The sequence below is a fragment of the Ceratotherium simum genome, chromosome 27 (assembly GCF_057802395.1).
Source record: "Ceratotherium simum simum isolate JZ-2026a chromosome 27, ASM5780239v1, whole genome shotgun sequence".
Lineage (NCBI taxonomy): Eukaryota > Metazoa > Chordata > Mammalia > Perissodactyla > Rhinocerotidae > Ceratotherium > Ceratotherium simum.
Window position 1 is genome coordinate 299,970 of NC_141926.1, and position 23,965 is coordinate 323,934.

Sequence of the window (23,965 nt, forward strand, 5' to 3'; positions counted from 1 at the left end):
GAGGGAAGGGGCCGCGGGTGGGGACCAGGGCTTCCCCCGACTCCTGCGGGGTGTCGTCTGCCGTCCACGGAGGCGCGCACTTTCCAAATCGCCTGGTGTTGCTCTGACTCGCTACTTGCAAGCGTCGCACACACCCGCTGAGGAGGAAGCCTGCGTCTGTCTGGACAGGGACTGTCCCCCCTACCCCCCCCCCCCCCCCCCGCGGAAAACCGGCCAGTCTTGCGCCGCTGGTCCTAATACCGAGGGCGAGGCTGGCGCCCCGCGATCCCGGCAAACGCGCCCCTCGGCCCCAGCCCTGCGCTTGCCCGCTCTAGAGGGGGTCAGTGCAGACCCTTCCAGGTGTCCCGGCGACAGGTCCTGCTCGGTCACGGCCGGCACCTCGGGGCTGGCGACCCCCGGGGCGTGGACCGCCCCCCCCCCCCCCCCGGCACCGGGCGAAGACGCCCCGGGCCCGCGCCCCTTTGTGTGGCCGCCGGGGGGCACCATGCCGTCCACCGGGGGCAAGTACGCGGTGAAGAAGAGAAGAAGGCCGGCGCGCAAGAGGTACCGGGGCGGCGGAGCGCGGCGGGCCGGGGGCGGAGGTGGACTAGGGGGAGCCGGGTGCGAGGTCCCGGGCGGCCGGGCCCAGGGTGTTGGGGTGGGGGGGTCTCGCCTCCGCCCGCGGCCCCGAGCACGCCAGGGTATCGAACGCAGAGCGGTGGCCTGGGGAGGACGGATGTCATTTTAAAGATTCCTCTCCCGCCCCTGAAAGCCCTGCTGTCGGTTTTTAACCTTGACTGTAGCTCAGAGCCTCCCTCAGGCCTAGGGTCGGGCGACGACGCTCGTTTTCTGGGAGAGGCGCCAGGGTCTCCAGGGTCTAAGATCTGCACCCTGCGGCCTGCGCCCCGGACCAGGGCTGGGTTTACTGGGCGCGCATCCTGGCAGGAGCAGGGGATCTCGATTCACAGCCGGGAATGGGAAGGGAGAGGCCTTGCGTGTACGGGCCACCCCCACGCATTTACCGACGGGATGCCGAGGCCCTCCCGGGACCCTGGACTCAGCGCGAACAGGGTCGCCTCCGCGGTTCCTGAGGCCTGGCCTGAGAGATCTGTGTGGAGATGGCGAGGGTGGCCCCTCGGGTTGGGCACACGTTCCTGAGAACAATAAATGAGAAGTCTATGGAGGGAACACTCCTTGGGCAGAATCCTTGGGCCAGAAATCTGCGGGTCTTCTCGTGGTTAGTCTTCAGAGCGCTTCCGCGGGGACTCGGGGACGGGGCGGGGGCACAACCCCGATGGCGCAAAGTTCTCAGCGCCTGAAGGCGGGTCTATGTCTAAGAAATTTCGGAAAAATCTCGAAATATCAATTCTAATTCCATTTAATGTTAAAATATATAGAATGCAAAGAAATAAACCGGATACAGAAGGGCAAATATCCCATGATTCCGTATATAAGAAATGTCCAGAATAGGTAAATCCAGAGACTGAAAGTAGATTGGTGGTTGCCAAGGGATGGGAGTGGGTAGTGACCGCTAATGGGTGAGGGGCTTCCTTTGGTGACGAAAAAGTTCTGGAACCAGATGGTGGTGACGGTTACACAACATGGTGAGTGTACTTACTGCCACTGAAGGGTACACTTAAAATGGTTAAAATGGTAACATTTATGTTATGTGTATTTTACCACGATTTAAAAATAGCATGAAACTTCTCAGTACGTGCGTAAGTATCCGAGAACCAAGCTCGTCAGAAGTTCGGCTTTTTCCCAGGCAGTGGAACCAGTAATCCTTGGATAATTGGCAAAAATGTTTAAAATGGAGGATGCTCCCTAAAAGTGTTACAAATACCTTACGTATTGTAAGAGAAAACATCAGCTTATATCACTTTGCCATTCTGGTTTTGCTGATCGGCGCCCTCTTCTGTTTTATTGATAAGTCACTCCCACAATGCACTATCTACAGCTCGACGCCACGATCTAGATCTGAAACAGTTTTCGCCCGTGGTTTGAACTAACACTTAATTCAATGCCTACTTTTCTTTTCAACTAGACTTCATTGACGCTTTCCAAAGCACCCAGCAGGAAACTGCGCCCTCGTTTCACAACAATTATAAAGAGAAGAGCTGACATAAGATGTCTGGGGACTTTGGCAGTGATTCTCAATTAGGGCACAGCTCTCCTGGTGGCAGCAAAGCCCCCAGCTGGGGGAGCCCTGAGAGCTGCAGACCCTGGGTGTTGAGGGTTTGCAGGGATGGGATGGCACAGGGTGATGGGGGATGAACTATGTGGTTGTTGGTCAGTCGAATCATCTGGAGGAATGACTTCTTTCTCATTTCTCTTCTTTGCAGAATCATTCCACATGCTCTGTGGTACTTGATCCCCAGGCCACCAGGATGTGGGGACCTCTGTTGTCACTGCCCTCTGATGGCTGAGGCTTCCCGGCTGGGTGTGAGGGCTGCACGCCTCCCCCGGCTGCGGCACTGGGACACAGCCCTCCTCCTGGCCCCTGTCTGTGGCTTACTGAGGAGGCTGGGATCCTGCTGGCAGGCCAGGGCAGGCCTCCTGCGACAGGGCTGCCTGGAAAGCAGGCTGGAGGAGCTGAGAGGGAGGCTGAACTCCTGAGCTCCCTCCCCACCCCCTTGGCGGGCTGGTTCTCCCCAGAAACTGGGTCACAGCTGATGGGAGAGTCCCTGTGGCACCTGCTCAAGCCGCCTTCCCCTACGTCTGTCTGGCGCTCTCCTGCTGTTACATGTTGACACCACAGTGTGGAAACTTGTGCCAGCTTTGTGTGGTTTGCCAGCAATTTTAGTCCGTGTGTTCCATCACTGTGTTATGTAGAAATGTGGGTGCTTTTATTTTACGTTTGAAAGAATTAGGGGCTGGAAGATGTAAGTAACTACAAAGGACTTGGGTGGATACGTTTGTGAAATCTGCATAAACTGCTTTGAGGCAGAGCCCTGGGGACATTTGTAGAACAGGAAGCAGCTGCCAGTACCTGGTCCCAATAGAGTCTTCTCAAGATGCTCTGGAGACCTCTGCTGCCCTGTTTTATTGACCTGAGGTCTGGCAGACAGCATGGCCACCTCCTCCTCAGTCTGCTGTTTAAATCTGTGAGATTCAGCTGGACCCTGGGCCTGAGCACGCAGAGTCCCCCCTCCCCACCCACCACCCCGCCCAGACACATGGCCTTCACGTGAGAAGTGCTGGGTCACCTCAGTTCAGGAGACACTGATTTTACTGCGGTGTCTCCTGAGCACACAGGTGCTGGTATTCTCTTCAGCTTCCAGGCAGGGTCCTGGTGGCGAGGAGCGTGGTCTGCGCAGGGGAGCCCTGTTAGAGGGGCTCCCTGGGAGGGTGCAGCCTGGGGTGTATGGGGTACAGTGTTGATGTCAAAGGCCCAGCGCCTCCGCAATGCACCTGCCGGGCTGAGAACCTCAGGGCCTTGAAAACTGGCCCTGAGTCCAGCCTGGCCCTCCCCCGGGTCCTTGCCCAGTGGCTCCCAGAAGGTGAGCCCACGTGGCTTCTTCCCAACTGGCCCCCCTCTGCGGACCCATCTCCTGAGAGGCGACGTCCCAGCCCTTCTTCACTGAGAGGATCCCCGAGGCCTCCACCACCTGCAGAGAGGCCCCCCCTTTCCTGGCATTTTGGGGGAACAAGACTCGCCTCCCCACGGGCACAGAGCCTCAGCCCCTGTCCCGGCCACCTCTTTAGGTGGTGGGCCTCTTCCAGCCCCTTCTGCTCCTCGTCCTGACCCGTCATCCCCCCCAGCCACGTGCCCCTGCTCCACCTGTGCTCACCTTCCCCTGACCTTTGCTTCCTACTGCTTGCCCTGTGCCCTCTGCCCAGCAGGACGGCCTCGCTCATTTGGTCGCCTTCCCTCCTAGGTCCAAGGGCCCCCTGCTTTCCCCACATGCCACCTGGTCTCCTTGCCTCAGTCTCTCCTCTCCAGCCCAGCCTAGGCTCTGAAATGCCTATATGTGCCCCCAAAGACCCCCATCAGACTCACCCATGAGGAGACTGGGCTGTGCTGTGGTGGACACCACCTTCCAGGAGCCAGCCCTGACCCTCTACCTGGACAGCCTCCCAAGCCACTGAGCTCTTGCTCACCCTCCATGCCCACCGCTGACTGGGACACCCCCTTCTCTGCTCAGCTCAGCTCCTCCTCACAGAGCGTGGTGAGCGTCTAGGGCTGTGACCGCGGCTCCTCTGTCTCTCTTCTGTGCTGCTGCGCTGTGCTCTATTGCATTCACTGAATTTAGCAGGAGTTTCAAAATCTCGGGCCAAGTAACAGATCCCCCTCGGTTACAGCAACCACTATGGGGAAGTGGTGCCAATTGAATTTGTGATCACCGAAAGTGTAAACGCTTTCAGGCCCTACATTGATGGTGTGCATGTCAGCCTCAGTCTAAAGGCACAAATTTGTGCAAAGTCGAGTCCTGGTATCCTGTACCATCAGCTTCCTTACAAGAACTTGCAGCGGCATAAGAGACTCCTTCTGGCACGAGTTCCTGTGTGGTCTGAGCTGTAGCTTGTGACCTGCCCCATCAAGGCCGAGCACACTTACTCCACTCACCCATCAAACATTTTTTTCTGCAAGAAATGCCCTTTTCTTTTTTGGCTGAAAAGGTGTTCTATGATTCTCTTTTCTAACTCTCACATATGCTTCCAGTTTTCTTGTTAAATAGACATGTTTCTTAGTAATTGACCATCTGTGTTTCCCCTTTGAGTGGTGTTAAAACAACTTTGTTTTTCATAGCATGTGAGAGACTTGTTCTTGGAATGTATTTTCTCATCAAACCCTCAGAATTTGTACAAATACCAACAGGAGCTGGATTTTCTCATCAGAACAGCCTGAGGTCTCCTTCCACGAAAGGAGAAGTGTGGAGGCTGCTGGTAGAGGCGGGCCTACTCCCGAGGTGAGGTGCTGAGGTGGGTTCCAGAGGGGCAAGAGTCAGGGACAGGCACGTGGCCCCCTGTCCTCACAGGTTTCGTCTTCCTTTGTAAGGTGAAGGAGAGAGCACGTTTAGAGGGAAGGGTCGGGGGCCGTGGGGTCACCTGGGCCTGGAGGAGGCAACAGTGAGCACTCTCCTTTTTCCCTTTGCACTTCTTTTGGTAAATTTAGAAATGTCTTTGAGCTAAGCTCTCCAGCTCAGCAGGTCTCTTCAGTCATGCCACACAAAGCACACGCCGCACTGATGTGACTTGCAGGGAGGTCTCTGTCCTAACTAGCACTCAGCTCTCAGTGAAGGGGCGAGGATCTCAGCTGTCAAAACAGGGCTGCAACCTGCCGACCTCCACTTCCCTCTCCTGGGGGTCAGACCTCCATCCAGCTTGGGAAGCAGAGTGGCCAGCCCAGGCGACGGACCGGGACAGTCGCAACCTGTCAATGGCAACACTGTCCCCCATTTCCCAGGCTCCCTTGCCGCTGAGGGCTGACATGTGACCCCGTCTGGCCAATGAGACCCAAGTGGGAGTCTGCTGTGAATTCTGGGAAAGCGTCTGCTCTCCTGATCCAAAGGGATGGGTGTGGCTGGGTGGTCCTCTTCTTCCACCTGGGATGCAGCTACAATGCCAGAGCTGCAGCCACGTGGTGGCCATGAGGCAGGGAAATAAGAGCTGACACGTTAGGAACAGTAGAGCATAAGGAAAGGGGAGGAGATAGAAACTTCACTCACTCACTCATTTGACAGATTCTTTCTGAGCACTGACTCTGCTAGACCCTGTGCTAGACATGGGTGATCCAGCAGAAAACAAAACAGAAACCTGTCCTCATGTAGTTTATACCCTAGAATGGAGATAAACAAGCAAAACAAACACGTGACAGGGCATGATACAGACCATGCAGGAGAGGAGCTCTGCAGGCAGAGGGACGATGAGTCCAAAGGCCCTGGGCGTGGCTGGCGTGAGGCTGGAGCTGAGTGCATGGGGAGCAGGGAGATGAGGGCTTGGGAAGCAGGAGTCACTGGAGGTTCTGGGCAGGAGAATGGTGGCATTGAATCTCTCTAGCTGCTTTGGGGAGTGGTACAGGGGCCAGGGTGGAAGCCAGGAGGGCAGTGAGGGGCTCCCTGGGGCTCCAAAGAGACCCCAGTGGCACGGGCCACAGGGAATCCATGGAGGGTGAGGAATGGCTGGCTCTGTCCACACATATGCTGAAGGAAATGCAGATAGGTTTGCTAACCACCTGGATGTGGGCTGTGACACAAAGAGGAGTCCAGGAGATGCAGTCTCTGGCCTGAGCAAATGTGCCAACATCCATCTCAGACATCTCGCAGGAGCTCAAACCCAGCACGAGAGCTCTTCCTTCCTTCCCTCCCACCCCAGCCTGCCCCACCCAGACCACCATGCAGGCTACCGAGACGGTTCTGCCCCGAGAACCGTCCCGTCTGCCCATCCTCCCGTGGCCGTGGCCTCTGCCCGCCCTCCTCGGGCTTTTGCAGGAGCTCCCTCGCAGTCCCCCATCTTCTGCTCTCATCTCTCTGGTGTGTTCTCCACACTGTGGCCTGATGGGTCTTCTGTTTTTCAATTGTAAAATATACATAAAATTTACTATTTTAACCATCAGTTCAGTGGCATTTAGCACATTCACAATATTGTACAACCATGATCACTACCTGGCTCCAGAACATTTTCACCTCAAAAGGAAACCCTGTACCCATTAAGCAGTCACTCCCCATTCCACCGGGAAATGAGCCGGAAGCTCCTAACCATCACTGCCTCCACCCTGTGCAGCCTTCTCCCTGCGTCCCTGCCCTCCCTCAGTCCCCTCAGGAGGCCACTCAGAGCGCTTCTCTCTGCAAGTCCTCCCTCCACACCCAGCGGTGTCTTCGAGCCCACCCTTAGCTACAGGTCTTTTCTCCAAAAGACCATTCTCTGTCCCATCCACTGTCAGCGTCACCTGCACCTCCTTTCTCTTTGCCCGCTTCTATAACCTGCATCTCCCCCCACAGATACTGCACCACGCCTCTCGTAGGAGCTCAGCAAAGATGGACATAATGGTGGAGGATGACCTCAGCCTTATTAACAGTACTCAATTGTGCATATTTACATGGGATAAAGGTTGGGAGGGCGTGCATGAAAACATGAACAGCTGTCATCTCCAGTGAGGAGCTTTTGAGTGATTGTACTAGAATTTTAAATTTTTCTCACAATGGTCAGGTGATAGATAATCTTTAAAAAGAAAGAAAAACATCAAAATAGAGGTAATGTTAATACACAAACACCATCAATAGAATTAAGATGCAAATAAAATTTGCAACACTTATGATAAAGGATTAATATCCTTAGTGGAAAATAGCTCATAAAAAATTATGAGAACCGGCCACCCCCGTGGCCTTGTGGTTAAGTTTGGCACACTCCGCTTCAGCAGCATGGGTTCAGTTCCCAGGCATGGACCTACACCACTCGCCTGTCAGTGGCCATCCTGTGGTGGCAGCTCACATACAAAAAGAGGAAGTTTGGCAGCAGATGTTAGCTCAGAGAAAATCTTCCTCAGCCAAAAAAAAAAAAAAAGAAAATAATGAAGGAAGATGAACAAATTATTACCACATGCAAAACACGGGTGAATTTCTCAGATAAAATGTTGGGCGAAAGGAGCCAAGCACCAACAAGCGTGCACTGTGCAATTTCCTTTCTGCAGCTTCACAAACAGGCAAAAAGACCCACAGTATTAGGAGTCAGGATGGAGGTGACCTTCGGGGAGGAGGGGAGTGTCTGGGATCCTGGGAACATGAATGTTTTAATGTTGTGAACATTTATATTTTGTGCATTGTTAAATAATTTTAAAATTTATAACCCCTGATTTCTTTACATTAGGGAGAACTCAGCACCTTCTAACTGCTGGTGAGAGTACAGGGATGGGTGAAGCAAGGGGGAACTAAGGCCTCGGCTAGTTCTCTTTAAGTACGTGGATCAAGTAAAGCGCTCCAGTGTGTTGCGTCTGCTCGCGGTTTGTGGCTCGTCTTTTAAATCTCTTCATAGTGTTTCTGATGAACAGAAGTTCTTATTTTAAATCCATTTGAACATATCAATCTGTCCCTTTGTGGTTAGAACTTTTTTGTCTTGCTTAAAACATCCTTCCCTACCATGACGTCATAAGGAGTCTCCTATACTCGTCTGAAAGTTTGTTTGGCTGTTCACACTTGAAGCCCACGGTCCACGCTGAGATATTCTTGTTGTGGTGCGTGAGCGTCCCTGCCCTGACCAGTCCCCACTCTGTCTTACTTCGGTCTGCCTCTGTGCACGGCGTGTTCCTGCGCCCTGGGCCGCTCTGCTCCTTCCCCACCTCCAGCGGCAGTAATGGCTCAGCTTTGCTGTGAGTCTTGACCTTCTCCACGTGCTCCTTCACCTTCAGGAATATCTGACTCTTTTGTGGTCTCTGCTTTTCCATATTAACTTGAGAATCATCTTGTCAGTTTCCACACACACACACAGGCACAAAACGCAACACAGAAACAAAAGGAAGCTTCTGGGGATTTTTCATGATACTGCACCAAATCTGCAAACCTCTTTGCGTCTGAGCTTAGGAATTCTTTGTAGGAAAATTTTAAGTGTTTTCCTACTTATCATTTTTATTGGGATATGATTTACATATAGAGAAATGGTCGGATCTTGAGTTAACCATTCAATCATCTTAATGAAAAGACATCAATATACAGAACATTTCCATCACTCCAGAAAGTTCTTCCTGCCAGCATCTTCACCCTGTTGATGCTCCCTGTTAATGAGCATGGTCTGTCTCTCCATGTAGTTAGGTCTCTTTAAATGGCTTTCTTTGAATTTTATAAATTTGTCTGTACTGGTCTTGCATATGTTATGATATATTTACTCCTAAACATTTTTTATTTTTATGGTAATTTAAAGGGTATATATTTTGAAATTCATTTTCCAATTGATTGCTGCTGACATATAAGAATTCGTTTGTTTTGTGAGTATTGATTTTTTTATCCAGCAACTTTATTATACTGAATTACTAGTTCTAATAATACATCTAAGTATTAACTTGCTGGGGTTACCATAACAAAGTACCACAGATAACAATTTCTTTTCTCACAGTTCAGGAACCTAGGAGTCCAAGATCAAGGTGTCAGCAGGGCTGGTTCCTCGTGAGGCCTTGCTCCTTGGCTTGCAGATGGCCGCCTTCTTGCTGTGTCCTCACGTGGTCTTTCCTCTGAGCAAGCATATCCCTGGTGTCTTTTTGTGTGTCCCAATTTTCTCTTCTAAGGACATGAGTCAGATTGGATTAGGGCCCAGTTAATGACCTCTCTAAATCATCTCCAAATACAGTCACATTCTGAGGTGCTGGGGGTTAAGGCTTCAGTATATGAATTGGGGAGAGGCACAATTCAGGCCCTAATAACCTACAAATCTTCTGTGTAGAGCAGTGGTGCTCAAAGTGTGATTCCAGGCAGCAGCACGAGGTCACCTGGGAACTTGCTGGAAACACACATTCTCCAGCCCCACCCAGACCTACTGAGCTGTGGAGGCAGGGCCACAAGCCCTACAGGCGACTGATGTGCTAAAGGTTTCAGAACTGCCCATGGGTACAATCATGTGATCTGCTGTTTTGGCTGCTTTTTCTTTTCCATTTCAATCCTTATCATTTTGATTCTTTTTTCTTCCCCTAATGAACTGGCTCGGTCCTTCAGTGCCATGTTGAAACAAGTGGTGATGGCAGGCATTCTTGTGATCTGGTTTCAAAGGGCATGTTTTCAGCATTTTACCATTAACTGCACTATTTGCTGTAAGTGCCCTTTGCATGTTAGGGATTCCCTTCTATTCCAAGTTTGCCTACACTTTTTTTTTAATTATTAAGGGATGTCAAATTTTGTTAAATGCTTTCCTTCATCTATTGAGATAATCATATTTTTCCTTTAGTCTTTTAATTACATTAACGATTTTCTAATGTTGAACTGAAATTGCATCCTAAGATAAGCTCAACCTGATCACAGTGCATTATTTTTTCATATATCACTGCATTTGGTTTGTTACTTTTTAATTTATAATTCAACATCTCTGTTTGTGAGTGAGATTGGCCTGTACTTTTTATTTCCTGAAGTGTTCTTGTTAAGTTTGAGGATCAAGGATAAGCTAGCCTCATAAAAATAATTTGGGGACACTTACCCTTTTCTATTCTCTGTGTTTGTGTAAAGCTGGAATTTTATTCCTTGGATAGTTGATAGAAATCACCTGTAAAACATCTGAGCCTAGGAATTCTTTGTGGGAAAATTTGAAATGTTTTCCTACATATCATTTTTATTGGGATATGATTTATGTATAGAGAAATGGTCAGATCTTGAGTTCAATCAGCTTAATAAAAGACATCAATATGTGGAACATTTCCATCACCCCAGAAAGTTCTTCCTGCCAATAGCCACCAACCTCTGATCTGATTTCTACCACCAGAGGTTAGTTTTTGCCTGACATAGAATTTCCTGTAAGTGGAATCATACTATATCTACTTTTTATGTCTGGCTTCTTTCATGAATGAGAGTCATCCATGTTATTGCACGTAAGGGTGGTTTGTTCCTTTTCATGGCCAAGTAGTTCATTTTATTAATATACTAGCGGTTTATTAACCCATTCCTCTGTAGCTGGACATCTGGACTGATTCCAGTGTTTGGCCATTATGAATAAAGTGCCATAAGTATAAGTGTATAAGACTTTTTGTGGACATACATTTTCATTTCATTCCAATAAGTACCCAGGAGTGGAATTGCTAGGTTATGTTTAACATTTTAAGAAACTGAGAAAAAGTTTTCCTGTGAGTGGAGTTTCAGTTGCTCCAGATCTCCTCTGACACTTGGTGTCAGTCCTTTAATTTTAGTGATTCTAATGTTTGTGTACAGGTAACTTATTATTTGAATTTGCATTTCTCTGGTGAATTATGAAGTTGCCTATGATGTCAAATGCTTTTTGGCCATTAGTATATCTTCTTTAGTGAAGTGTCTATTCAAATTATTTGCCCATTTCTAACTGGTTAGTAAAAGTTCTTTATCTATTCTGCATACAGTTCCTTTTTCAGCTACACATATTGCAGACATTTTCTCCTAGTCTGTGTCTCGCTTTTTCAGTTTCTCAGTTTTGTTGAAGTTTGGTTTATCAATCTTTTTCTATTATAGTTAGTGCTTTTTATGACCCATCTAAGAAATCTTTGCATGTTGAAAAGTCAGGAAGATTTTCTCCTTCTAATGTCTATAGGTTCTATAGTTATTTCCCCTCTTTAGAGGGGAATGTCTAAATTTTGTCTAAATTTTGTCATATTTCCCCTCTTTAGAGGGGAAAATTTGCATTTTCTCTTTTGGGGGGATCGATTACTATAGCTAGATGATCATCAATTTTATTGATATTTTCAAAACTTTTGGTTTCATTGGTTTCCTCCATTTTCTATTTCACTGTTCTGCTTTTATCTTTATTATTTTCTCCCTTCTACATACTTTGGGCTTAGTTTGCTCTGGTTTTTCTAGCTTCTTAAGGTGGAAGCTTGGATCATTGTAAAATTTTCTCCTTTACTCATATAAGTAAGACTATAGTTTTCCCTCTACATATTGCTTTAACTGAACCCCACAAATTTTGTCATGTCCATTTAGATATTTTCTTATTTCCGTTGTGATTTCTTCTTTGGCCCATGAGTTATTTAAAAGTGTGTTAATTTTCAAATATTTGAGGATTTTTTCAGATATCTTTTTGTTATTGATTTCTAAATATTGTTGTGGTCTGAGAATACACTCTGTACAATTTCAATCCATTTAAATGTACTGAGACTTGTTTTATGGCCCAGCATATGGTCTACCTTGGTTACTCTCCGTGTGTGCATGAAGAGAATCTATATTCTGCAGCTGTTGCATGTTGTGTCTTATAAATGCCAATCATATTAAGTTGGAGGATAGAGTAGTTCATGTCTTGTATATCCTTAACAATTTTCTAACAATTTGTTCTATCAGTTACTTAGAGAAAGTTGTTGAAGTCCCCAACTCTAATTATGTTTTGTCTGTTTCTCCTGGCAGTTATGCCAGTGGTTGCTTCACATATTTTGAAACTTCATATATATATTTAGAATAGTGATGACCTTTTTAATATTATGAAAATATCCCTCTTTATCTCTGGTAAGTCTTCTTTGTCTGATAATATAGCCACTCCAGCTTTCTTATTATCAATGTGTACATGTTGTGTCTTTTTCAGTCCTTCTACTTTTAGCCTGTGTCTTTACATTTAAATTGCATTTGTTCCAGACACCATGATATTTGGTTCTGTTTTTTCAGCCAGTCTGATATTCTCTACTTGTTTACATTTTTGCAGTTACCAATATTTGCAGTTACCAATAAGTCGACCATTTTGCTATTTGTTTTCTGTTTGTTCCATCTATTCTTTGTTTTTATTTTTCCTTCCTTCCTTCAGATTGAATATTTTTAGTATCTCAGGTATCTCCTTCTCTGGCTTACTAGCTGTACTTCATTGTTCTTTCCTTTAAGTGGTTGCCATAAGGTTTACAATATAAATCTTAACTTATTACCATCTGCCTTCAAATAGTCTTATACTACTTCATGGATAACATAAGTACCTCGCAGCAGTGTGCTTGCATTTCCCTTCCCGTTCTTCATGCTGCTGTTTTCATACGTTTTACCTTCTACATGTGTTATAAATTCCACAATGCGATGCTGTTATTTTTTCTTTAAGCAGTTATCTTTTAAATAAATTAAAATCATTAAATTTGTTTAACATTTATCCTTTTTTATCATCTATGGCGTTATTCATTCTTCCATGTAGATTCACATTTCTATCTAGTGTCATTTTCCTTCAGCTTGAAGAGCCTTCTGCGATACTCGTTGTAGCTCAGATCTTCCAGAGACATAATCTATAAACTATTGTTTATCTAAAAATGTCTTTATTTTGCCCTCATTTTTGAAGAACGTTAACTGTTATGATGTTAAGTGAGTTAACAGTTTCCTCTTTTCAGTGCATTGAATGTGTCACCCCGTTGTCTTTGGCTTGCATTCTTTCTAATGAGAAGTCAGCATTCATTCTGTCTTTATTCATCTGTCTATAATGTGTCTTTTTTCTCTGGCTGCTTTTAGGATCTTCCTCTCCATCGCTGGTTTTCAGCAATTTGATTATGATGTACCTTGGGGTGTGTGTGTGTGTGCGCGTGCGTGCTTATCCTCTTGGGTTTTGTTGAGCTTCTTAGATGTCTGTGTTTGCCATTTTCATCAAATCTGGAGATTTTTCAGCCATTATATCCTCAAATATTTTTTGCCCCACCCCTCTTGAGACTTCCCCTGCAAGGATTTTAGACTACTTGATCTTGTCCACAGGTCATTGAGGTTCTGCTCATTTTTTCAGCCTTTTTCCTCTCTGTGCTTCAGTTTGATGATTTCCATTGCTATGTCTTCAAGTTCACTAATGCTTCATTCTACAGAGTCTAATCTATTAAACCCATCTCATGAATTTTTCATTTCAGATATCATGTTTTTTCATCTCCATAAGTTCCATTTGTTTTTTTTTTTATAACTTCCATTTCTCTCCTCATTATGCTCACGTGTTGCTTTAAGTCCTTGAGCATAGTTAAACAGGTGTTTCAAAGTCTTTGTCTATTGCATCATACCTCTCATTTCTGAGTTTGATTTTACAGACTGATTTTCTTTCATTGTGATTCATACTTTCAGGCTTCTTTTCATATCTAGTACTTTTTGATTGGATGGTGGACACTGGGAATATTACAGTGTCTAGATATTTTACCTTCTTTTAATAAGCATTGGCCTATTTCATGCAGGCAGTATTAAGTTACTTGTGAATTGGCAACTGGATATGTTTGAGACTTATTTTATGCATTTCTATGGAGTGTCTAGAGTAGGCTTTGCTCTAGGGATGATTTAGCCTTATTATGAAGGTGGGACCCTTCTAGGATCTCCACTGAGTACTGTGGGCCTTCACCCGGTATCTCCACACTGACTGGCAAGAACTTGAATGTCTCCCAGGCCTGGGTGAACTCTGAATTTTTCATCATAGAGCCTGCAGTATTTGTTCGTCCCAAGGCAGTTACCATTCACCCTACCTCGTGGAGTCTCACCATAGTTATGTGCAGCTTAGTACACAACCAAACACCCAGGGAACCCGTTTTGATTTCCAGAGCACCCTTTCCACATAGCTCCTTCCTCTCCAGAACTCTGTCCTACAAACTTCAGCTGGCACAGCCTCCCTAAAGAGGATCAATGTTTCTGAATTTTGCCTTTTGGAAAGGACACAGAATGTTAAAAGTGCAAGCTTAACTATTGAAATTTTGAATTAAGAATATTATAAGTACAATGGCTGGTAACTCTGAAATTACTAGGACTTGGGGAAGAGAGAATGTATCACCAACACCCTGGATTAATCCACCTTGGGTGATGTGATCAACTTGTCTCCCAGTGGCTTTTCAAAATGTTCACGGAGACACTGCCCTCTGTCCCTGGGTGAAAACAGGGCAGGTTCCAAGATACTTCCTGCTCACTCTTGGGTAATAATTCCTGCTCACTCTTGGGTAATAAATAGACAGACCCCAGGTTGTCCTTAGTGGCAAAGTCTTGTTCATGAATTAGAAAGCCAGCTTCCCCAGAACAATTAAAACTCTTATCTTCACTAAAGCACCACTGCCTCTTGGGCCTGGCCACTTACTTGCTGGGGGGAAGGGGTGGACACTGTCTGCCTGCCTCACACACGCAGCACCCACATGTGCACATGCATGCACACACGTGCACACACACGCATACTGGGCCCCAGGAGTGGAGGAGGATGCTTTTTCCTCATCACAAGAATTCTGGGTGTGTCCTCCCCCTTCCCAAGTGTTCCTGAGTGGGACTTAGGACAGCTCTGGAGGGCCCTTTCTCCTGCGTGGTCCACCTAGACCTCAGGCCCCTTTGTCTCTCCAGCTCCATTTGGGGGAGCAGTGAGAGGGGTGGGGATCAAAGCACAACCCTCTTCCGTGGAAATTTCTCTTCCTGGCCTTTTTACATCCCCTAAGTGTGGGGCCAGGAGTTGTGAAACTGGTTCTTGAGACTCCTTTTGTTATGCTCACAGCCTGGAGTGTTGTCAGCTCAGCTGGAATTGCAGGGAAGCTGCAGCTGCCATTTTAACATCCTATCACAAAAAAGGTGCACAGGCATTGAGCACCTGCTGTGTACTGGCCCAGGATGGATGTTTCCTGCACAGCAGCCATGAGGATTGGGAACTGTCAGCATCTTTTATAAATGAGGTGGAAATAGCTTCATTCATTTTTTGCCTCTAGAAAGAATAAGTTGAGTATAGCATTTGTCTTCTAAATATGTGGCTTTTAAAAAACTATATCTTTTGCTTACCAGTGTTTTAAACTTGCTCCTGCTCTCTAGAGAGTGACACTGTTGTTCTTTGGAGGTGAGCTGGTGGAAGTAGCTTTAGCCTTGCCACTTTGGAGAACTAACTCCTCATGAGGGGGTCAGAAATAATAACCTGCCCACCCCACCCAGTGGGTCAGTGCTGAGCCATGAGGGGCAAGCATGGGGCACAGGAATACAGGGCCCAGAGGGGAGCCTCTGGCAGCTGTTCTTTGAAAGATACACTTGAAACCTTTTATTACATCTGAAGGGAATTATTCTTTCCTGCTTTTGATGATGGGAGATTACATAGAGAGCGTATACATAAATGTATATATGTGCTTTTATGTATGTGTGTGGAGAGAGATCGTGCATATGTGTAATACATATGTATTTATAATATAGACACAGAGAGAAGAAAAGAGAGAGAGAGAGAAAGAGCATACATCTAGATATGTATTGAGTATATGTTTGTGTGTGTGTGTGTGTGTGCTCAATTCTTAATAAATTATAGTTTCCTAAATGGAGTTTCAGTCTTTTCAGTGTTATTTGTGGTGTAGAGATTTCTTAATTTAAAAATTGCATGTTTTAGATTTCCTAATTTAAAAATTGCATGTAGGGGCTGGCCCAGTGGTGTAGTGCTCAAGTTCACATGCTCCATTTCAGTGGCCTGGGGTTTGTGGGTTCGGATTTCTGGCATGGACCTACACATCACTCATCAAGCCATGCTGTGGTGGCATCCCACATACAAAATAGAGAAAGATTGGCACAAATGTTAGCTCAGGGCCAGTCGTCCTCACGTAAAAAAAAAACTTCCGTAAAAATTGCATGTGCCGGGGCCAGCCTGGTGGCATAGCAGTTAAGTTTGCACACTGCACTTCAACGGCCCAGAGTTCCCAGGTTCAGATCCCGGGCACACACCGGCACATCACTTGTCAAGCTATGCTGTGGCAGCATCCCATATAAAGTAGAGGAAGATGTGCACAGATGTTAGCCCAGGGCCAATCTTCCTCAGCAAAAGGAGGAGGATTGGCAACAGATGTTAGTTCAGGGATAATCTTCCTCACACACAAAAAAAAATTGCCTGTGGATACAAATGTGTCAGGCGCCAGGAAAGTGGGGAGGGATGGCCTGTCCCTGGGCCCATGCTGCTTTGAGGGCCACCAGGTCTAACACACATGTTCGGAGTGGAGCAGCCTCGTCCATGCCAGGATGGCAGTGAGGGCAGAGCTGCAATGGGGCTTTATGGATGGGCAGAGTCTGAAACTGTAGGATAGGGTTTCTGCCTCAGAATACCGAGCAGGCGTTTGGGCCGCACAGTGCCTGGCACAGCGCTGGGGCCCCGTGGGTGATCAAGAGTTGAATAGCAGAGCTAGGTGGGACAATGATCACTCTTCTCTTTCCCCCGAGTCCTGAGTCACAGCCTCCAGAGGGAGCCAAGTCCAACCCTTCCAAACGGCACCGGGACCGCCTCAATCAAGAGCTGAGCAAACTCACCAACTTGCTGCCCTTCCCTGAGGATGTGCGGGTTCGGCTCGACAAGCTCTCCATCCTCAGGCTGATCGTGGGCTACCTGAAAGTGAAGAGCTACTTTGCAGGTGAGTGGTTCCAAAACAAGGTCTGAGACGAGGCCATGGGCACAAGCACTTGGAGTTACATTTCCATTCAGACAAAAGCTACACCATTGCCTTTGGATCTCAGGCAGAGATGGAAGGCACCACACTCAACACAAGTGGGGCAGGTGAACCAGAACACAGGTGGGGCAGGTGAACCAGAGCATAGGTGCAGTAGGTAAACCAGAACACAGGTGGGGCAGGTGAACCAGAACACAGGTGGGGCAGGTGAACCAGAACACAGGTGGGGCAGGTGCAGCAGAACACAGGTGCGGCGGGTGCAGCAGAACACAGGTGGGGCAGGTGAACCAGAACACAGGTGGGGGTAGGTGAACCAGAACACAGGTGGGGGCAGGTGAACCAGAACACAGGTGGGGGCAGGTGAACCAGAACACAGGTGGGGCAGGTGAACCGGAACACAGGTGGGGGTAGGTGAACCAGAACACAGGTGGGGCAGGTGAACCAGAACATAGGTGCGGTAGGTAAATCAGAATACAGGTGGGGTAGGTGAACCAGAACACAGGTGGGATAGGTGAACCAGAACACAGATGGGCAGGTGCAGCAGAACACAGGTGGGGCAGGTGAACCAGAACACAGGTGGGGCAAGTGAACCAGAACACAGGTGGGGCAGTCCATGCCCAGCTTGATGTGCCAATCCCAGGCTCCACATCGTCTCTCAGGCTGTCCATGGAAGGACACAGGTCCCCTGCCTGGCTCTGTCCTGCACCAGGCTCTTCACAGAACGGCGTGTGCAGAAGTCCTTAGCTGACTGCCTGACTTCTTTCCTTCCTTTACTTTGTCATTTCTTGTGAGAATCCAAGGGTTCCTCCACCTTGCAGAACTTCAGCTCTGAACAAGGCCCATTTTTCCAAAACTAGGGTGTGAACTAGGATACTTCTTCTCTCTTCTGGAAAACTGTTCTTCTAAAATTCTCAGTCATCAATGGGCACATTCTACTCTTCCTCGTCCTACTTGCTAATTCACTGTGTTGTTGCTGAAAGATAAATAGCTTTACCCCATTCCTGCAGATGGAACTTGTATTCCATGAATTGGGTGGTACAGCTGAGCACAGGTGAGTTTGTGGCCCCCTGCGACCCAGGGGGAGGAGAACGTGTCCCCTCCGTAACTCGAGAGCCACGCCCTGGGGGGATGAACAGAGGAAGACTCTAGGCCTGGACAGTGTTACATTGTTATAGCTGCTCAAAAAAGAAACTCAAAAACTAACGGGATCCAGCTGACCTTCATAAGGTACTGAGAATTATGAAACTTTGCACAAAATGGAGTGACAACTGCAGAAAAGTAGCAGCTATTTAATCATGTACAACAGTGACATGGAGTGTCTACGCAATGGTCAGGCACATCTGAGTGGGTGGCCAGGGGCTGGGGGCAGGGGGTTGGGTAGTGACTGCTGAGCAAATATGGGGTTTTTTGGGGTGCTGACAGTGTTTCAGAACTAGATAGAGGTGATGGTTGCACAACATTCTGAATGTGCTAAATGCCACTGAATTGCTCCATTTAAAACAGTTAATTTTATGTTATGTGAATTCCACAGGGGCTGGAATCCTTTGAGGGGAGGGAGGCACAGGGCCTTTCAAAGCCCTGTCAGTGCACGAAGGCCCCCAGTGGCCTGTCCTGGCTCCTCTGCTTGCCTCTGTCCATCTCAAGTCTGCGTGCCCTGGGCTGTGCGAGGGCCATGTCCACCTCCAGACCACACTGGGTGGGGCCAATGAGCATGGGGGCCTGGCCTTGCCCATTCACGTATGCTGCAGGCAGCTGACAGTGGTGGGGGCCCCAGACCCTCTGCCCTGGGTCTGATTTCCCCACAGGATGGCCCAAAGGAAATAGGCACGTGTGTGCCGGGGGCTGCCCTGGAGAGCTGCTTGATTTACAGTGTTGTGTGTTGTGAACTGCTTTCAGGTGGAAACACCTTGATTCTTACCCCAGTCCAAGCTCTGGTCTGTTCAGAGTGTGGCTCTGAGTCCTTTCTCTCCCACTAACTCTGCGCATCCTCCTCTGGGTCTCTCCTCTGAATGGCAGGGGGATGCATGACCTCCAAGGCCGTGTCTCATCCAGGCAGGAGAGGGGAGACACTGGGAGAGAGGCTCAGCCATCACAGGACCCAGCTTGGGAAAACAGTTCCCACTCCTGGCTGGACCCTCAAGACGGTGGGAAGGGCTGAGCTCAGGATCCACACCCACGTGGGCTCTGTCAAGGACATGTGCTGCTGTCTGCCCGGTCACTGGCCTTTGCCTCGCGGTCACAGGTGGCTTCATGGTTCCTGCCCTCAGGCTCATATTCCAGGCAGGAGGAAGGAGACAAGAAATGAGTGGTAATGCCCACCTCCAGCATTCCTGGGTGACTTTAGCTTATATCTTGGTGTCACATGGCCACCTAGCTCCAAGGAAGGCTAGGGAATGTAGTTTTTCTGATCTTGGTATAAAAATAGCTTTAAAGATAGTATCTTCCTGTTCGTGGATTTGAAGTTTTGTTGCAACAGTGCAAAGGAATGCCATCCAGGTTGGAGGACAGGCCCAGGGGTGGGGGCTCAGCAGCAGAGAATACCCGTCTGGAAGAGCGAGCGCCCTCTCTTCCACTGAGCTGGCCCAGACCCACTGAGCCAGCTTCTCACTAAGTGGAGTTGAGGCCAGACCACAGGATCTGTTTCTCCTCAGGACAGCTCAGCTGGGAGCTGCAAGTCCTGGAAACCCATCTCATCTTAAGAAACGACTTAAAGTGTAAGAAAAGTGCATCATGAGGTGGGGTCAGGCTCAGGGGACTTGGAGGTCCCGTGTCCTCTCCCTTCTCTGCTCCGCCAGCTTCAGCATGTTAGATCTGTCCCCTGGGCGTCCCCAAGACCACGGCCTCTGTTCCCAGCAGACACAGCTGGCCAAAGGAGGCGGCCCCTGTGCTTCTCTCCTCTTACAAGGAAAGGCTTCCCTGGAGCTCCCAGGGCTTCCTTCACATATCCCTTTGAGGCCCCATCTGCAAGGGGATGGGCATGAGCCCCCCGGCACAGCGGGGGCCTGGGCAGAGGAGATGCTGCCCCTCACAGCCGGGGCTCTGCGGGAAAGGACAGAAGGAACAGCTCAGCAACATCTGAAATAGGAACAGCTTTCTTTCTCCCTTAGCGTGGAGTTCCTCTGTTTACAGAGCAATGCACATTTAATGCTGAAATCTCAGGATGCACAAACAAGACATAGAAACAGTAAAACAATGAAAACCGACCTATAACCCCATCACCCAGAGATAACCGTGACACTTGTGTTAAAACACAGAATTGGGGTTCTATGCCTGATGTGCATAAACAAGCCAATTAATTATGGCACCAGCCTTTGAGGGGAGAAATCAGCTTTTATTCTGTGAGATCGATCTCCAGGGAGACAGGGGGCATATGCCCTCAGATCTGTCTCCCCGATTCCGGATTTGGGACAAAATTTAAGAGGTTAGGGAGAACAGGTTGGCACGCAGAAACGCTAGTGGGACAGGTTTCAATTGGTGGGCTTCAGGTATTATAGTAAGGTTTTAAACATTTATGATGAGGTCCTAAACATTTATGATGAAATTGGGAAGGAATTTTAACACTGGATTTTCCTGAATGGGGGACCCCTTGCTTCTGATACGAGTCACGCTTTCAAGTTCTGGTCCTGTCCTGGTCCTTGGGTTCCGTAGAAGGAGGATCTTTGGTTCTGAGGTCGTTTCACGTCACGATTTCTCCTTTTGCACATGCCCTGGCTGCGTGACTTTGCAGTTTTTCTGAAAGACAATCCTTAATCACTCGGTTGATAAGACGTGGAGTCTGTTCGAACTGGCTCTAAATTTGCTGCCATTCCTAATGCCCTGAATTTTCTAAAGTAAATAAAGAGTAAGAGAAAATGCTTAACTGGATAATCGTCACCATGGTGAAAGTTTGCAAACAACATCACGCATTTCATTTTTATAAAGTTATAATTAAATTGAAATCACATTCAATTTGCATTATTCTAAATTGTGATAAATGTTTGGTCCACAGATGCTGAAAGTGTAGACGCTGGTCTAGGCAGTGAGCTCCTCAAAGGTGGGGGTGTGACTGGTTCATCTTGGAAACTCAGTTCAGTGCCTGGAACACGGGGAACATTCAGTAACATTGGAAGAATTGAGGTGTATTCATTTTTAAATTTTATTCTGACCTTCTCAGAGACTGAAGGAGGGAGAGAGGTGAAGTTCCACCCAGAGGTCTGCAGTCAGAGATGCCATACCTCCTCCCTCCCTTGGGTGTTTTCTCAGCTGACCTGCAGGAAGCCCATAATCAAAGACCTACCACTCCAAGGCTGTTAATATTGGCAAGAACAGCTGTGTGGGGTGTGGTGAGGTGCAAACGTGTATGTATTCATGACCACGTATTAGAAAAATGCAGTGTCTCTATGATAGTAGCAAAAGGAGGAGACTGGGAGCCGCCCGAGGCGCCATGACTGCCGTCCCTTCACAGGGGAAGAGCACCTGTGTGTACAGCCCCCAGCGCGTGTCCATGGGTGGGTGGTATCTGCTGGCCGGGGCTTCCCCCCGTTCGTGCTGCAGTGCCTGTTTATTCAGCCCAGAGACTGGGGCTGGAGCAGGATCCAGTGGTGTGCTGGGGCTGGCTTGTACCAGCTCACGAGAGTCAACATTAAATTTTCAGGAATTTTGCTATTGGTGGCTAAACAAAGCCATTATTAAAAGTTAAATTACATAGACTTACAATTAAATGTAAATGGGTGTCTGCACATGGCATTTCCAGAAACTCCCACTGACTGCCTCACGACTGTGGCTGGAGAGAAGGCTCCTGGGGGCATGGCCCAGTTACGGTCTCTCCAGGGACAAGGACACACCTGGGCTCCATGCTCCCCTCATCCTGAGAACACGGAGACCCCTGCCAACCTGGATCCCTCAGCTGGGGCAAAGTCAGGAGGGCCCCGCCTTGCAGCCCCTGCCCGCTCTGCCCCATGGGAGGACCCCATGCCCTCTCTGCAAGCATCAGTGGGCCCGAGCATGCTCCTTCCCTCCCAGACTCACAGCTTCTCTGCTGACCACCACACCTCGTTGCCATCCTGGACCCCTGTCATCCCGCACCCCTGACTCTGTCTCCACACGCTCTCAGCATCCCTGTGCCCGATCCCTCTCCCAGCTCCCCTCAGCCCCCAACTCAGGATCCATCATCAGCCAATCCCCACCTCCTCCACCTTCTCCACAGCGAACCAGGCTCACCCCTGAGCACCGAGTCTTCTTCGACCCTCCCAGGCTTCTCTCTCACAAGCCTCATCCTTGCACCCTCCCCCTTAAATCCTTGGCTCCGAATCTGGTTGGTCCTTTCAGTCCATTTTTTATGCTTTTGTCAATAGGTATGAATCAATGAGGACCCTTTGGGCTGCCAGTAGCTGAAACGCTGACTCAGGCTGCGTCCATGTAGTAACTCACCCCAGGATCTCCCCAGGGAGGGTGGCCGCAGGCGGGTGCTGGCCCCAAGACCCAGGTTCTCTCAGTATCTCCGCTCCACCGTCCTCCGCAGCTTCACCCACGGTCTGGGATCAGCTGAAGCCAACCTGCCTCCACTCACCGGAGCAATGAGGAAAACACAGGATGAGAGGAGGCTTCCCTTCATTTGCTTACGTACACACATACAGCCTGCAGCCTCCTCATGGGGCGTCCGCCCGTCCAAACCTGCCAGGGACATGAGCTGTGGGCAAAGAGGGGAGTCCGGAGAGCTCACTCACCCCCACACCACAGGTGCTCGCTCTTTCAGAGAATGTTCACGGGCAGAAGTGAGGAGTTCACCTGCCCTGGGAGGAAAAAAGGCTGGCAGCACAAGCGGAGGAGCAGGCCTGGCCAAGGCCACGCCGTCGCACCCCAGACTTCATCATGCCTGTGCCTGTGGGCCACACTAAATGCAGGTCCTGAGTCACTGTGTCTGGGCGGGGCCTGGAACCTGCAACTCTAGGCTCCCAGGAGATGCTCCCAGTCCCAGACCACACCTTGAGCAGCAAGGGTCCACACCAGGCCCTTCACTGGCCACCTGGAGGGCGCAGCAACAATAAAGGCAAAGATGGACCTCCAGGCCTGCAGTTGGAGGAGACCCTCGTCCCCCAGGGGCTGCAGTGACGCCAGGAGAGGCTCTGCAGAGGCCAGGGGGCTGTAGAAGAGCAGTTGGCTCTGACCAGTAAGGGTGAGATTTCTCTCCACCCACTGCTCCACCCGGGAGCACCCCTCCTGGGACACTGCCCATTGGTCACCTGTCCTACTGCCACCTGCCCCCAAAGTTCCTGGGAACCGGACGTGTGGACAGAGCCTCCGGGGAGCAGAGTGTGTGGACAGAGCCTCACCCGCGTTCCTGTTGTGCGGTCTCCCAGCACGAGGGAGCTCCCCTCCCTGCGCATTTGCTTCCTCTGACCTCCTGTAACGCAGTCACTGAGCCAGAAGGGCTGTGGTTGACCTAGGTGTCTGAAGTTGACCTAAATGGGCTTTGAATCAAGATCTGTGTGACTCTGGGAATATTCTCCAGCACATTCTGATTTTGTGTGTTCTGACCATATTGTGTCCATCATGAGGCTTCTCTCCTGCCCTCCATGCCACCTCCCCTCATGCCATTTTCCTATCCAGGCACTGGAGGGCCAGTAAATGGGGTGGATACATCCAACTGCTTCTGGGGAGCATTTCCCTGCCCCCACCCACTTCTGCAGCAAACAGAAGTTTCCTATGTCGTATGTCAACAGTTTCATAACTAAATTTTTAACCCATGTTCACCTGATGTATGCTCACCAAGTCCAGCTATCCTGTTTCTCCCTGTTTCTCAGTGACTCGGCATTACATAATTTTTGTATTATTTAATTTCTTCTCAGTGAGAAAAAAATGAACACCTATTGAGCATCCTCTATGAGCCATGCTTTTTGTTCCGGTATTTCACCTGACTCTGTGAGGCACTGTCATCATCCCCTAGTACAGATGAAGAAAGTGAGGCTCAGAGAGGTCAAGGGCTCTCCAAACGTGGCACAGCAGCAAGAGACAGAGCCTGCGCTGAAGCTGCTAGCGCTGCACTGGAGAGAGCCTCTT

The 23,965-nt window shown here is 48.9% G+C and overlaps 1 protein-coding gene across 1 annotated transcript in view; it reads left to right on the forward strand.

Annotated features, from left to right (window-relative positions):
- Positions 1–16,677: 16,677 nt before the first annotated feature.
- LOC101407159 (uncharacterized) overlaps positions 16,678–23,965 on the forward strand; it is a 51,904-nt gene continuing 44,616 nt past the window's right edge. Inside the window, exon 1 of the mRNA XM_087417851.1 lies at positions 16,678–16,891. Within this exon, the coding sequence (XP_087273977.1) occupies positions 16,678–16,891 (214 nt within the window). The remainder of the gene's footprint in view (positions 16,892–23,965) is intronic.